Genomic DNA, 16,346 nt, shown 5'->3' with positions numbered 1-16,346 from the left:
ATGTCTGCGATTAATATACAGTCCATGTACTACTTTATACAAATTGCTTCTCAAGCTTACTCTGGAAAAGAAATGTTAATTATTCATAGTGGTTATTACACATTTCTCCGTTATAAAACCTTATTGAAAAGTTTAATGTACAAGCTTATAAAAGTAGAAACTAATGGTGGATTTCACGGAAGCACAGAGCACAAAATTTACGTGACATGTTAACACAACCCTATATTCCCTTTAAATGAGGTAACAAAATGTCATAATCATGTTAAATTATGCTGATCAATCAGCCTGGCTCCCTGTCTAATTCGTTATATTTAATAACTATCTTAAAAATTGAAGTAAAATTTAAGCCTCTAAAATACTAGTAGTACCAACAGCAACTTTCTACATTTAATTAGATGATATGCTGGTTTATTACATACTTGTTTCTATTCTCCGTTAAGTTACACTGGTAACGGAAACGTCAATATTTTTCCATACACTGACGCCTGAATTTCATATCGGGTGCGTGACGTAATTCAGTGTGTGTTGTTGCACTATTTTTTTTCTATTTAGTTCAGTATTGTCAATCCATTCAGGCTGTTAAACATATTTATGATATTTACATAATATTTATACGTGTAGATGCCTATGTAATAAAAAGGTTATTATCTTTGCATCGGGAAATATGCACTCGTTCTTCAGCGGACGAATATTGCGCTCCTAAAGTCTCGCAAGATTTCCGCTTAAGAACTCGTGCATATTTCCCGATACAAAGCTAATAACCTATAATTACATAACAGTTTCTAATAAAGAGATTTTTTCAGGTCAATTTTCAGTCATGATCTCCTACACATTTTTATAAAGTTTGTAACCTGATCTTGACCATTTTACACTGATTATTTGTGATAAACAGGTACGGTCCCATGATAGAAAACAAGAACATTTTAAAAGATAATTCTATCGTTTGCTCTTCTTGTCCCTAAAAGGGGTTTAGTGAAACCATTTGAACAAACTTGAAATGAACCTTACAAAGATGCTAAAGACCATGTTTGGTGAAGATACAAAATGTATATTACATTTTTATGTGAGGAAGTTATTTAAAGGTTTTCAATTTCTAGCTCTGATTACCCATAGCAGAACAAGAACAACTTGAACAAATCTGAGAGAATCTTGAGAGAGGTCTATACAAGGACCAAGTCTTGAGAAGATTAAGTGATTCATAAAAAGTTGTTTAAAACGTTTGTCTTTTCTAAGCTATGGTTGCCCTTATATTGGCCTGTGCGGAACCATTTCAATAAGTTTGAGATGGGACTGTACAATGATACTACATATCAAATTTTGTTATAATCCATCATCTGGTTCATGAAAAGAAGTCGTTTAAATGCTTTGGTATTATTAGTTTTAGCAAAAGGGGTCAAACGGATCCAATTGAATGGATTTGAGAGAATACCTTACAAGAATTATACAGATCAAGTTTGGTGAAGTGGACCATCAAGGGATTCATGAGAAGGGATCGTTTTTATATTTTTTAACTCTGGCGGACCCTAAAAGGGGCTAAGCTAAATCATTTGGACAAACTTTATTCATGCCAGGATGCTACTGACCAAGTTTGGTGTAATTCTAACCGCTAGTTTCAGAGAAGAATTTGCTTCAGTAAAAATGTTCATGCAGGGGTGCGGTCGCAGGACGAAGGACACCGGACCGCCCTACTATAATAATAGCTCACCCTGAACAAAGTTCAGTTGAGCCAAAACTAACCAAGAAATACCAATTTTCTCAGATAAAAAGTTCCATAATTCTGACAAGAGAGAAAGAGTTATGATTCTTGATCTACTTACTAATCTAAAGATAATAAACAATTATTTTTCTGAGATCGGGTGTTTTGAGGCTGCTTAATCGGGGCAACTTGTAAGTTTCTATTGTTAGAGCTTCTTTTAAATAAAACACATTGAAAAGCCCAGAGAAAGTCCATGTCGAGGTATGTGAGCAAAGGGGCCAAGCAGAACAAGAACAACTTGAACAAATCTGAGAGAATCTTGAGAGAGGTCTATACAAGGACCAAGTCTTGAGAAGATTAAGTGATTCATAAAAAGTTGTTTAAAACGTTTGTCTTTTCTAAGCTATGGTTGCCCTTATATTGGCCTGTGCGGAACCATTTCAATAAGTTTGAGATGGGACTGTACAATGATCTACATATCAAATTTTGTTATAATCATCATCTGGTTCATGAAAAGAAGTCGTTTATTAAATGCTTTGGTATTATTAGTTTTAGCAAAAGGGGTCAACGGATCCAATTGAATGGATTGAGAGATACCTTACAAGGAATTATTACAGATCAAGTTTGGTGATGGTACCATCAAGGGATTCATGAGAAGGATCGTTTTTATATTTTTAACATCTGGCGACCCTAAAAGGGGCGTAAGCTAAATCATTTGGACAAACTTTATTCATGCCAGGATGCTACGACCAAGTTTGGTTTTAATTTAACGCTAGTTTCAGAGAAGAATTTGCTTCAGTAAAAATGTTTCATGCAGGGGTGCGGTCGCAGGACGAAGGACACCGGACCGCCCTACATAATATAGCTCACCCTGAACAAAGTTCAGTTGAGCCAAAACATAACCAAGAAATACCAATTTTCTCAGATAAAAAGTTCCATAATTTGACAAAGATGAAAGAGTTATGATTTTCTGATCTACTTACATATCAAAGAAATAAGAACAATTATTTTTCTGAGATCGGTTGTTTTGAGGCTGCTTAATCGGGGCAACTTGTAAGTTTCTATTGTATGAGCTTCTTTTAAATAAAACACATTTGAAAAGCCAAAGAGAAGTCCATGTCGAGGTATGTGAGCAAAGGGGCCAAGCAGAACAAGAACAACTTGAACAAATCTGAGAGAATCTTGAGAGAGGTCTATACAAGGACCAAGTCTTGAGAAGATTAAGTGATTCATAAAAAGTTGTTTAAAACGTTTGTCTTTTCTAAGCTATGGTGCCCTTATATTGGCCTGTGCGGAACCATTTCAATAAGTTTGAGATGGGATGTACAATGATACTACATATCAAATTTTGTTATAATCCATCATCTGTTCATGAAAAGAAGTCGTTTAAATGCTTTGGTATTATTAGTTTTAGCAAAAGGGGTCAAACGGATCCAGTTGAATGGATTTGAGAGAATACCTAACAAGGATTATACAGATCAAGTTTGGTGAAGTGGGCCATCAAGGGATTCATGAGAAGGGATCGTTTTTATATTTTTTAACTCTGGCGGACCCTAAAAGGGACTAAGCTAAATCATTTGGACACACTTTGTTCATGCCAGGATGCTACTGACCAAGTTTGGTGTGATTCTAACCACTAGTTTCAGAGAAGAATTTGCTTCAGTAAAAATGTTCATGCAGGGGTGCGGTTGCAGGACGAAGGACACCGGACCGCCCTACTATACTAATAGCTCACCCTGAACAAAGTTCAGTTGAGCCAAAACTGACCAAGAAATACCAATTTTCTCAGATAGAAAGTTCCATAATTCTGACAAGAGAGAAAGAGTTATGATTCTTGATCTACTTACTAATCTAAAGATAATAAACGATTATTTTCCTGAGATCGGGAGTTTTGAGGCTGCTTAATCGGGGCAACTTGTCAGTTTCTATTGTTAGAGCTTCTTTTAAATAAAACACATTGAAAAGCCCAGAGAAAGTCCATGTCGAGGTATGTGAGCAAATGCCAGAGTGCATATTAATAAAGAATAAGATAGACCTGTTTGCTTTTAATCGTCTATGTGCAAAACGAATAGAACATTGAATCATTTTCTAAAATTCTAAAATTCTTTTTTCTTGTAATTGTAAAAATAATTGATCCATGTGAGTTACATCTGAAAACAAATTTACATTACTATCGTATAAAGTTAAATTATACAACTGGCTCTACTTTTTGACATTGTGTGGGGGCCAACATACATATTTTACCTGACTCATTATAACATCTTCAATGAGATCTTCCTAGAGATTTTACTATAATTGCATATAAAGCAAAGAAAACCACGTAACCAGGCTAACTTAACATTTCAATTGAAACCAGGGTCTTATGCAAAACTTTAAAATTATATTATACCTATATCAGCTTCATATTTAAAAAAAATACACTTTGGAATTGTACAACGGTTCTGAATGAGCTATAGATAAACTGGTTCAGACACATTAGGACTGAAGTACGCCACAGCACCATTGTAAAGGAACACGTTCTCTGGGTGGTGCTTTTCTGCAGTATTTCTATCTTTGTATTTAACCCCATTTGGGTGCAAAACATTTCCCGTGTATACAGGTTCATGACGATTGTCATATATGTAATCATTTTGACGAGGGGGACGAATAACATTCACCGTGTAATTCCCGCCATTAGTACTGTATCTATTATCAATTTTATGTGAATCAGAGTCTTTTGCATAAATTTCTCTTGTTCTTGACTGATAAAAGGGATTCTTTCCATCATATCTTCTGGAGTATCCATTATGGCGAGATGGGTTGTCGTTACTTGCAGTGACGTGTTCGTTATTTAGCTCCCTTGTTTCGGCAGCAGCATAGCTACTTCTCTTCAAGATACGTGCTTGCACATTGCCGCCTAATGCGTTAACACCAGCATTGTTTGCAGTTTTATCTTCCTTCGTCTTGTTAACTTCTTCAAGCCGCCGCCTTTGCCGGTACATCGCCCATGTTATCGACGTGATTTCTGAGTCACTCAACCTCCTTGGAGATGCAACACTGCTCGACCTAAAAAGAGATGCAAAATTATTTAATCCCATTGCCCTTCACAGTAGTTTAAATTTGAAGTTTTAAGTCAACAAGGATATCTATCGAGTTTCGGGAAGATGCAAGTCTAGTAAAGACGAGGTAAGTCCTTCATTATTACTATCTATGACAGTTAAACCGTCCTCTTAAAATGGACCAACATCGACCAAAGATTCACAGGAAGTACCCAAATTCACAAAGACTTCTTCATGTTATAAGATGAAATGGCGGCTATACCAACTATTAAACGTTAGATTTAATTAAGTTTACAACTTAAATAGTTTATTGTTTTGAAAGTTCCATGTACACCGCCGTACACCAACGGGTGTCTCTAAACTATTTTTGATACTTGTAATGTGTGTAAATGTTGAGTTCTTCCCAACCCGGGGCTAGACAGTGTGAACAGTAGCTTGCATTACCACTACCTTCATGAACAGGCTCTATAAAACCGAGCCCGCAACATCTTTTCATTTTTGTAGTTTTAGGCGACCTTTGGTTTTCTACTTTTTCTATTTTACTGAAGAAGTCTTGTTACAGATCGTTGTATTTGCCATTCACAATATATAATAAATATGAGCTACAATTTAACAGTTTTCAAATGAGAATCTGTGTGTCGTAGGGTTTGTTAAATGTGTAGAGTCAAACTTTTTCGAGAAACCACTTCTATTAACATACCACATGCATTAATTAAAACGTATTTTGTTGTAATAAGAGATCATTTGTGTTAAGAATTCACTTTCTGCCTTTCCATTTCTCGGTCTCTTAATGCAAGTTGTACTGTAAGAGGTATAGCGGGGTGCAAAATGTATGAACATGAATCTCAATCTACAGACACGTTTCAGATAAGTAAAATGTGTTTAGAAATGACACTGCTACAGTAAGGCTGCGTATATTCACTAAAGATTAAACATTTTACCGAATAGTTAAGCAGGCCTTGCTGTTTGCTTATGATTTAGTATGAGCGGTTGGGTTTTGTAATACAGTTATTATACAGCCCTAGACTGCTTTAATACACACACCTTGTTATTTGGGAAAGTGACTCATGTCGAAAAGTCTTTCTGAATCGGATAATTGTGTGATTAACTTCGAATCATGTTTCAATTGCCTCTTTCTGTTCGACCCCCCGCTAATGCGTCCATGTTAGAAAACAATTCAGTCTGCATGAAAAAGGTCGGAAGTTAAACCTAAACGCCCCACCATACCTAGAGACACATTGAAAATTCCTTCGAAAAGTAGATCCGATTTAAATCCCTAACACAACCTTAGTATGCTATAGTTACCTTTTTCTGATATAACGCACAAACTGGACAACACTCTGTAGTACCATGTACAATATTTCGAGAACGGTGACAACAGAAACCCCAGCAACAAAAGCTGACAGCCCTCCTATTCTAACAAATATATCCATAATCTGAAATAAATCACATCTAATTTGAGCAAAATTTAAATTGGTGTAAACTAAAAGATATAATTTCAATATATTTATTCCAAGAGAAAAAAAAATGCTATTGAATGCAGCTCTGTAAAATGAAGTGAAATCTTAAAGGTATAACAGACTAATTTTCATCTTTGAAAATATGAACAATTAAAAGGTTAATGTGCATAAACAGTACTATGCATTAGGTTTGAAATAGTACTCATTTAATATATGTAGGTATAGCTAAACACAGTATAAATAGGTACTACCACTATAAAGAATTGAAGTTTTTAATAATCGATTATGAATGTAGCTCTGTCTAAACAAATAATTTATAAACTTAGTAACATAAAATACATATGTTGAGGAGTTTCAGCATTTGAAAATAAATTGTTAGTGAACCACGGACATTGAATATCATTTTTTTTTACAGGAAACATTCTTCTTATACCTAAACAAATGAACATGGTACTTTTTTTACTTCTTTGTTATCTATCTCAAATACTATAAACCATATTATGATTTCTGTACGTTCACTAACACTGTCAGAAGTAAATTTATACCTCGAAAGGCTCGTATTCTTCAATTTCTTCTGTAAACATCGGACTTAGATGTATCGTCAGTAATGCAATGTTTTCTCTGAAAAGATGCAGATGTAGATATTAATTAAAGTGATTATATGTACAAAGTGGCACCGTTGGCTCATTGAAATGTTGCTCAGGGTGTTTTTTATGAAAGGTTTCTACTTTTTAGCTCACCAGAGCATGAAGTGATCAAGATGAGCTATTGTGATCCCCTCACCAGAGCATGAAGTGATCGAGATGAGCTATTGTGATACCCTCACCTGAGCATGAAGTGATCGAGATGAGCTATTGTGATACCCTCACCAGAGCATGAAGTGATCGAGATGAGCTATTGTGATACCCTCACCTGAGCATGAAGTGATCGAGATGACTATTGTGATACCTCACCAGAGCATGAAGTGAACGAGATGAGCTATTGTGATACCCTCACCAGAGCATGAAGTGAACGAGATGAGCTATTGTGATACCCTCACCAGAGCATGAAGTGATCGAGATGAGCTATTGTGATACCCTCACCAGAGCATGAAGTGATCGAGATGAGCTATTGTGATACGCTCACCAGAGCATGAAGTGAACGAGATGAGCTATTGTGATATCCTCACCTGAGCATGAAGTGATCGAGATGAGCTATTGTGATACCCTCACCTGAGCATGAAGTGATCGAGATGAGCTATTGTGATACCCTCACCAGAGCATGAAGTGATCGAGATGAGCTATTGTGATACCCTCACCAGAGCATGAAGTGATCAAGATGAGCTATTGTGATACCCTCACCAGAGCATGAAGTGATCAAGATGAGCTATTATGATACCCTCACCAGAGCATGAAGTGATCAAGATGAGCTATTATGATACCCTGTATTCGTCGTTCATCGTTGTAGTATGTCGCCCTTCGACTAACACTCTAGATGTTACAATTTTGGTCCTATAATAATGAAACTTAGTCAGAATGTTCCCCTTGAAAAACATATTAGATGATTTTGTCACTGGGTCGATTGAGCTCAAACACTAAGTCATTGGGCCATATAGATAAACCTTGATAACACTAAAATGATACATATTTCTATCTTCGTAAAACTTTGTCTTTTTTTATGTTTGTCCCAATGAAAATTTTGAAACTTGATTATTTGAGGTAAAAATAATTAACTAGGTCAAATAATAGAAAAATAATAATAAAAGCCTTATTAACGCCACAGATATCATATTTTCTACTTGATCTTTGCCTTTGTCAGATTGTGAACCTCTACAAAATTTAGGTCAGATTTGATACTGTATGCCTTCGCCCAACAGCTAGGTCACTAGGTCAAATAACAGAAAATCCTTGTTAATACAATGAGGGCATTATTTTTACCTGATCTTAAAAATGATTTGTGAGAATGATTACCTTTATGAAATCTAGGTCAAGTTTGATACTGGATCATTTGAGATAAAAATCTAGGCCACCCTGTTAAACAATAGCAAAACCTTTATGATACTGCCGAGTTCATTTTGTTCGATCTCTGATCTTCATAACATTTTGTCAAAATGTCTCTATATAGTACATGTATATGATATGTTTGGAACTTATTTATCTTAAATTACAAACTAGGTCACTGAGTCATATTATAGAAAAAAGTTAACACTTTAAAAGCCCATTTTTAACTTTATCCTACAAAACGTTTTCAAAGTGTTTAGTTTTATCAAATCGACTGTGTTATTTGAGGTAAAAAAACTGGACAACCTACTAGTATTTACTATTCACATGTTCTACTCGATTAATACGGCCAGAATGTTTGTTTAATTAAATCTAGGTCAAATTAGACACCAGTCATGTGGAGTAAGAACTAAGGCCAGTGACTGATAAATGACCTTATTTACTTCAGTGTACATGAATATTTGGTTGCCATCGATCGGGTTTAAGTTAAAATGTTATAAATTTCTTGTGGAGATTTTCGAAAGACTTCTGAGAAAATTTTGCATTATAAGCTTGCCGTAACTGGAAAAGAATTTACCTTATGTAGCCCTTGGTAACATTCTGCTGGCCATACTTTTCCTGAAACAGATGCGACAGTATGACATAATAAGTTTGGGCACATGGAATAATTGGACATTGTGCTTTAATTACTGCCAATATCAACTATCCCTCGTGGCACAAAGGGATATGTTCATGTAACAAAACGGTCGGTTTGACCAGGATTTTGGGTAAGAGGTAGGCAGAGAACCGAATATATGAAGATAAAACTTTGACTTATAGAAAAATATGTTTTTAGATCTGAAACATGATGACTATTTGTAATTTTTGAAAGAAATCACAGAGCACCACCGTCCTCCAAGCCCGATCCCGTCCTAATTTATAATTTCAATTGAAACAAGCTAGATCTACACAAGTCTTCAAAAATATACTTCTAAGTTTTAAGTTAAGCAGATTTTAGTTGGAATGCGTTCTAGGTCCGATCAAGCTTGATCGGCATTTGTTAATTTACAGATATTTTATAAAACTTTGAAGTACATACTGTATATTGTTCCGATGGCCAACCAATTGCAGACATTTGTAAATCTAATTTCTTTTCACTGAAAAATAAGAATTTGAATAATTAGTATTTGAATATTTTGAAATTCCGGTTTATGGAAATACATTAAAGACTCAACGGAACACAAATATATATCATCATTTGAAGTCGACTGGAATAGATATTCCTCAAAAGGTATGAAAGAACAGTGCATGTGATGTTCAAAAGTTTTTAAGAAACGTCCCGTGGCTCAGCTGTACAACATGCGCATGTTGAAAGTTCTGAAACTAATCGTCTGACAGCATAACTTGATTGAATCCACAGGTGCATGCACACCATCCCCGATCTCAATTTGATACCGCTCTGATTTTTTTTTGATTTTTTCACATTATTTGATTATATATAATGTCATCGCCTTCTAAGAAAATATCGTGGTACACTTTAGAAATCTCTATTTCTATAAAGAATCCCAGCAATTGGTAGGGTTGTAAGCATTTAAAACATTTTTTCATTACTTTGAAGTTGAAAAGTGAGGAATTTCCGCAATAATTTGGGACCAGGTGCTTAAAATGTTTACGTCATCTTATACAAATGTTTTAATTAGTGTATGGCTTGTTACATTGTTAATACCTGCATCTCTCTCGACACTGGCACGGTAAATTCCCTAGAAACTGCAAACGTTGTAGAGATTTTACGCATATATCTGAAACGTTGTATATATATATATCAGTCAAAAATATATTATTGTTATATAATTCAAGGGTGTTACAAAAAGTTATATAACCCGAAGAATGTGTGTATTTGTGTTTAGAAAACGAAACAATGACTTAATAATAGAGTTTATTAACATGCATTGCAAACAGGTAAAATGCAGTTATTTCTAAAAATATGTTGAATGTCGCGAATTTACGTACAGTCGGATGCTTGATTCATTTTACAAATGTTGAGACTCATATCCTCTCCACCTATGCTGCAACCACAAAGCCTAACCAAGTGGTCTTTTAAGCAATTTCTTTCACATATCTGAAAAAAAATATTGCTTTGAAAAATCACTTACATTCTTACATTTCCTGAAAATCCTGTATAAGGCTAAATGTCCTACGAATATGCATGGGAATGTCTAGAATAAAAAAAACATGAAAAAAAACACACACACAAAAAAAACAACAACTAGGCATAACTAGTTCTTTGCTTTGGAATGTATATGACATTCTGAGTACAAATTCAAATTAACCATTCGCAAGCTTTTGATCGAAGTATTTTCGAATATGGCATTTCATTCATCAAATACACACAGCTTGTTTCTTTTGTAGAATCACAATCATCGTGACTTAAAATCTGTATTTTAAAAAGATATATTTGTCAGAAAAGGGATAATATTAACATTTAAACAGCTTATTATGTTTAATGAAGTCACCAACCTTTTTGCTGACACCCGAAGTGCTACATGATCTGTCCAATCGTTTAAGTGATGTAAGCTGAAAACATATATGAAGTTTAAGCAGAGAACAGTTACAAAGGTTGTGTCCATCTGACTTGGTGTTAAAATTAAAACCATTGCTGACTTAATTACAGCAAGTGTACCCACGGTTTTACTTAAGTCTGGTATATGTTATTTCGTTTAACTTAGCTTTCAAGACGTGTTTAAGTCTTTAAAAGGGCTATGCCCCCAGGTTAACATAAATTTTGTATCAAAGACATATAGCCAGAAATCTTTATTTAATACTAAAAATCATGAAAAATCATTATTATTGTTAATATCATAACTACATAAAATACAGCTTAGTCACTTTGTGTCCAATGCCATGTACTCTTCCTAGTGTCAACTGCATCTCTGTTTTTGTTTTTAGTTTATGACAAACTAATGAAAGAACTTTATAAAGAAACAAAATTTGACATAAGCCTGTAGTATATTAACTGATCCATTAACAATAAAAAACGGACAGCTTTTCACGGAAATGACAAGTGTTTGGATAAAGCAGAACAAATCATAATGTACCTTATTTACAGATACAGTGGAGTGGAATCCTGGAGAAATCTGTACGACTTGATTTTGTAAAATGTCCGAACCGTGGCCTAGAGAGACTATGAACTCTGCAGATGGTGATAAATATTCAATATACTCTTCTGACTGGACATTCAGTACAAGTTCCACTGTAAAAGATGATTTATTTTATAACAATATCTTTATCAGAAACAATGCATACAAAATAAATATGGTAAAGAATATTACTGTGTTATCTTAGGGGACAAACATAGGTCTACAGAGTACAACCATGGCAAATGAATACTGATATATTGGCTATGGAAATCTATCGTTAGTTTTCTGCATGATTTTCGATATACATGTAGCTTTTCCCAACATGAACGTTTTCACTTCACTCTTCGTATTTCTTCATCAATGGCAAAGCTTAATTTTCTCAGTCAGGCTAATGGACTGTGTTATTGTAAGTTTTGATGCTGACAAAGTTAAGTTTCCTCAAAATAGGCATGGGCTCATTGTTATCATATTTCTGATATTTGAAGAATATGGAATCTACCCATTTTATTTCCGCTTAAGCAGGTGATTATAATAGGCTATATCAAATAAAATTTACTAATATTCTTCTTGGTTACGGTCTATGCTTTCTAAAGGATCTTCTTATCTATATAATATTAAAACTATGATGTTATTATTCAATTTATCAATATGGATCTGTGAATCTTTACGTTTTCAATTATTTGAAATTTATAATTCAAAATGAAATATTTTGTATGCTATTTCAGAGTACAATGTATTTCATTACCACACTCAATTTTACCACACTTAATATTTTAAAATGTCTTGATATTAATTTGAATGTTTTAGGTAGTAAGGAGCAATATATATTTATATATACATGTATATATAAATTTTGTTTTCACTTTTTTTGTGTAATAAAAATTCTATTCCAATAAAAACTGTCCTATAGCATTTTACAAAAATCCTACTGGATACACGAAGCCCAATGGGATTTTTAAAAAGGATAGAATAACTTGATAAGTAATAAAATCTGTAAAAAGTAAGCCCGTTTTGAATTTTTTTAATCCGGTTGGACTTTTCCATATTTGTAACAGAAGTGCCGATTTTATGAATGTGTACATTTTAAATGATGTCGAGAAAATTCCTATAAAATTGTACAATACGTAGCATATAGATGAACATATTAGTCATCAAATAACTTTCTTTGGATGAAATCTTAAAAATCCCATTAGGTTTTAACAAATGTCCTCCCAGCGGATTTTTCCAGTGTGTATCATTTTTTTCCGATATGAGAAAACGGGAAAAAAGTCCAAGCGGATTTCTTATAAACATAATTATAAAAATGATATTTTAGCCTTGTTTTAATTCTACGCACACATGATAAAATATAAGTATTTTCACTTCTCAGTCAGATTATTTCATATTAACGAAAAACAAACACATCCTTTATATACCCGATATTGCTATGCCACATATTTAAACCATTCGTGCAAGGCAGCCGGTAACTGACGTTTATCAGAATTTTTGAAAAATAGACCTACCAGTTCTTGTGTTTTTCAGTGTAGACATTGCAATGCAGTTGCCATAATCAGGATCTGTCTTGGTTTGAATGTCCCTATGAAAAGCAAGTAAATGAAAAGGAAACAATATTAAGTTTATTTCTTCAACTGAAATAGAAAAAAAAACATCCCACAAAAAAGTATGAATCATTCCATTGTCGCAAAGGGGCATCCCTCCACGATAAACCAAAGGCCTTCTTGTTAGCTCACCTGTCACAAAGTGACAAGGTGAGCTTTTGTGATCGCGCGGTGTCCGTCGTCCGTCGTCCGTGCGTCAGTGCGTCCGTGCGTCCGTAAACTTTTGCTTGTGACCACTCTAGAGGTCACATTTTTTGTCGGATCTTTATGAAAGTTGGTCTGAATGTTCATCTTGATGATATCTAGGTCAGGTTTGAAACTGGATCAACTGCGGTCAAAAACTAGGTCAGTAGGTCTAAAATTAGAAAAATCTTTTGACCTCTCTAGAGGCCATACTTTTCAATGGATCTTCATGAAAATTGATCTGAATGTTCACCTTGATGATATCTAGGTCAATTTTGAAACTGGGTCACGTGCGGTCAAAAACTAGGCCAGTAGTTATAAAAATAGAAAAACCTTGTGACCTCTCTAGAGGTCATATTTTTCATGAGATCTTCATGAAAATTGGTCAGAATTTTTATCTTGATAATATGGTCAATTCAAACTGTCACATGAGCAAAACTATTAAAGGGTATCTGTCAATAAATAGAAAAAAAACGACGTTATGAATCATTCATTGTGGCAAAGGTGGCGATCCTCACGAACCATCAAAGGTCCTCTTGTTTTTGTTTAAGTACATATGCCTGAGACTATGGGTATATAAACTTGTCAATAGTTGTTTTCATTCTCCAGTATTACAGTAAAATGAGATAAGAAGAAAATATAGCTAACAAAAGTATTATCATGAAAATGCAAAAAAAATCAACATATTTTAGTCAGGACCTCTTCATGAATAAATGTTCATAATCTTGTAATGACTATGTTAATAGTTTAGGCTGAAAATACTTTTGATTGTAACCTTTGTCTTTTTTACGCTGACCGGATCTTACATTTTGCACCATTGAAATTCTGCATAAAAGTGTTTTCAACAACTGCTTTATCTCTTTTAAACGTTATTAAAGTACACTACTTAAAATTTCTTGTCTACAGGAGAATGTGTCACAAATTTAAGCGATTTATTTTCACAATAGCGTTATAAGAATGGCAAATATTCGGAGAAATTTAGTGGTTGAGAAAAAAATATTAGTCTCGGTTTCAAAAGGGATAAAAACTTACATAGGTTGACACTGTCTGTTATCTTTCCAGCATTTAACTAACGTCTCGTTCGTGGCATGACCCATTTTTTCTACATCGGCCTTAGATAGCTGAACAACTTCTTTTAACAGCCCCGGTTTTCCATATTGACTTAATCGATGCAACAGAGATAAGTTTGAAGATCTAGTAAGTTCTTGTACTACAATGTCATTTTCAGTGCTTGCAACAAATTCAGAAAATGTGTCTGTATTTCTTGTTAATAAAAACGCTTTCAGTTTTTTATTTGTTTCTAGCTCTTCTCTGACAGTATTTGTTTCTTCTCTTGTAACAATTATATTTTTACCATTTATTAAGTCATCCAGATCGTTTAATCCACTGTTGACAAGTTGAGACTTTTTAATTACATTTAAATTACACACCGTCAATGAAATGTCATCGGAAATTAATCCTTTAGATTGCCTTATACTATTAATGCGAAACGTGGACGGTTCATCTGAATAGTCTCTTAGAATGAAATATAACAAAGACCCGAATGTTAAAACAGATATTACAACAATAATCATCCAAATTATAAACCCCACAGTTCCTGTTGTTTTGCTTGCAACCCTTGCTCCATGTATATCCAACATAGACATGACCCTTCGGGCGCTGCGTAAAAGCCAGTATTCAGAGAAAACATTTCTTACTTCAGAAAGATCTCTCCATTCTTTATCGTTATCGTCTAGCAATCCATTTTTCATTACACGTCTTTCACGCGTATTTTCCGAGTCGTTCTTGGCGTGTTTTTCTTGATCACGGTCTTTTCCAGTATCCGAAATGGAAGAAAAATATCTGTCACAACGATCTTTCCAAGACTGAGACTCAAACTCATCCGCCATTATCTGTCTATTTCTTTAAGTCGCAACGTATTCCGTTCAACTTTCTACGTTCTCACTAAGAGTGGCTCTCTTTTTGTAGAAAAATTCAGTCCAAGTTGCGTTGAACATTGAAAGAACAGTTTAATTACATAATTGAATGCGCTGAGAGGTATTTGTTTACAGTTTATAGTTACCTTTATTATTTTTTACAAAGTGTTCATTCTTCCTCTGTTATATCTATTGAACTTTCTATTGCTCAAGTTATGAAATTATTATTAAATATTATTGTAATCTCATACAATGACGTTGGTGTGCGCGGTTTTATCAATATGTTTTATATTATGCAAACAGAATGCCCTATTCGCAAACTACATTTTTTTTTTTGTATTCCTATTATCCACTCTCATGAGAAATTGATAGTCATCTCTACATTTTTTAAAAGAAAAAAATTTGTGAAATCCCAAATGCAATAGAATCAACAATTATATTCCAGTCATGCAAGTCAATAATCCATTTAAGATAGGCAGATCTAATGTTAAAATGTTTTAAGTACATGTGTATAAAAATGAATCAACACTTGCGTTATTTTACAATTTGAATCAATATGAAAAAATAATTGCCGCGTGCTTGCATTGTTCGAAATGATCAATCACAAAACCACAGCTATATATACGCTGTACATAATCCACCCTGTGCTATTGTTTAAACAGTTCTATTGAGTTGAAGTGTATAATATATCTTTTTGTTTTTTGTGTTATCCTAGCATAGATTTGTCAGTAATAGCGATCAATGTTATTATCTTTACAACGAATAATGTGCGCGGTGACTTTGAACGGTAAATCACAAAAAGGTCGGATTATCTCTTAAGATTATCTTTGACTTTATAATCCTAGTTATTTATTTATAGCTTGTCTATATACTAGTAGCAGCTGAAGTGTAATTAATTTGCAGTGCTGAAGTTCCATTCTTAAATAACAAATCTTAGGCCGAAATAAATCCAAAGGTTGAAAATAAAAAGAAATCAAGAGCAAAAGATTAAGGAAGAAAGTCTTGTCCGATTAGTTAGAACGCAGAAAAATTCGGATATCAAAGTAGAAAAGTGGAAACACCATTGGTAGCTCTTAAGTGTCGCGGGCTCGGTTTGATTGAGTATGTTCATGGACAGTAATGGAATTTCATGCTGCCGTCCGAACCTTTTCCCCGGGTTGACCTAACTAAACGTTTGCACATGTTACAAGTAAAAACAAATACAATTTAGAGACATCCGCAGATTTGTTCATACGGTTTACATAGAATCTTAATCACAAGGTGCAATTTCATAAAATGGGGTTATTATAAGCCCCCATTTGAAATTGCCCTAAATGATAAAACAGTGGATAGAACTAAACAAACTGGAATTTCGGGAGGG

General features: G+C 34.1%; 1 protein-coding gene across 1 annotated transcript; it reads right to left on the bottom strand.

Moving 5' to 3' along the window:
• Positions 1-3,728: 3,728 nt before the first annotated feature.
• On the bottom strand, positions 3,729-15,611 carry LOC123522833 (amiloride-sensitive sodium channel subunit alpha-like). The gene is made up of 11 exons (XM_045300296.2): positions 14,103-15,611; positions 12,792-12,865; positions 11,248-11,402; positions 10,670-10,726; positions 10,163-10,271; positions 9,879-9,951; positions 9,252-9,309; positions 8,751-8,791; positions 6,740-6,815; positions 6,040-6,170; positions 3,729-4,741 (listed from the first exon to the last, which is right to left on the bottom strand). The coding sequence occupies exons 1-11, from the start codon at positions 14,957-14,959 to the stop codon at positions 4,147-4,149; spliced, it is 2,226 nt and encodes a 741-aa protein (XP_045156231.2). The 5' UTR covers positions 14,960-15,611; the 3' UTR covers positions 3,729-4,146.
• Positions 15,612-16,346: the final 735 nt, after the last annotated feature.

The sequence above is a fragment of the Mercenaria mercenaria genome, chromosome 8 (genome assembly GCF_021730395.1).
Source record: "Mercenaria mercenaria strain notata chromosome 8, MADL_Memer_1, whole genome shotgun sequence".
In the NCBI taxonomy this organism is placed as follows: Eukaryota; Metazoa; Mollusca; class Bivalvia; order Venerida; family Veneridae; genus Mercenaria; species Mercenaria mercenaria.
Note: the sequence above shows the minus strand (reverse complement) of the source record. Positions and strands in the feature narration are given on the sequence as shown.

Coding starts and splice junctions, on each gene's coding strand:
- LOC123522833 (XM_045300296.2), bottom strand. CDS start 14,959: ATGGCGGATGAGTTTGAGTCTCAGTCTTGGAAAGATCGTTGTGACAGA. Junction 12,866..14,102: donor AACAGACAGTGTCAACCTAT/GTAAGTTTTTAT, acceptor TGCTTTTCATAG/GGACATTCAAACCAAGACAG. Junction 6,816..8,750: donor GTTACCAAGGGCTACATAAG/GTAAATTCTTTT, acceptor GCATCTTTTCAG/AGAAAACATTGCATTACTGA.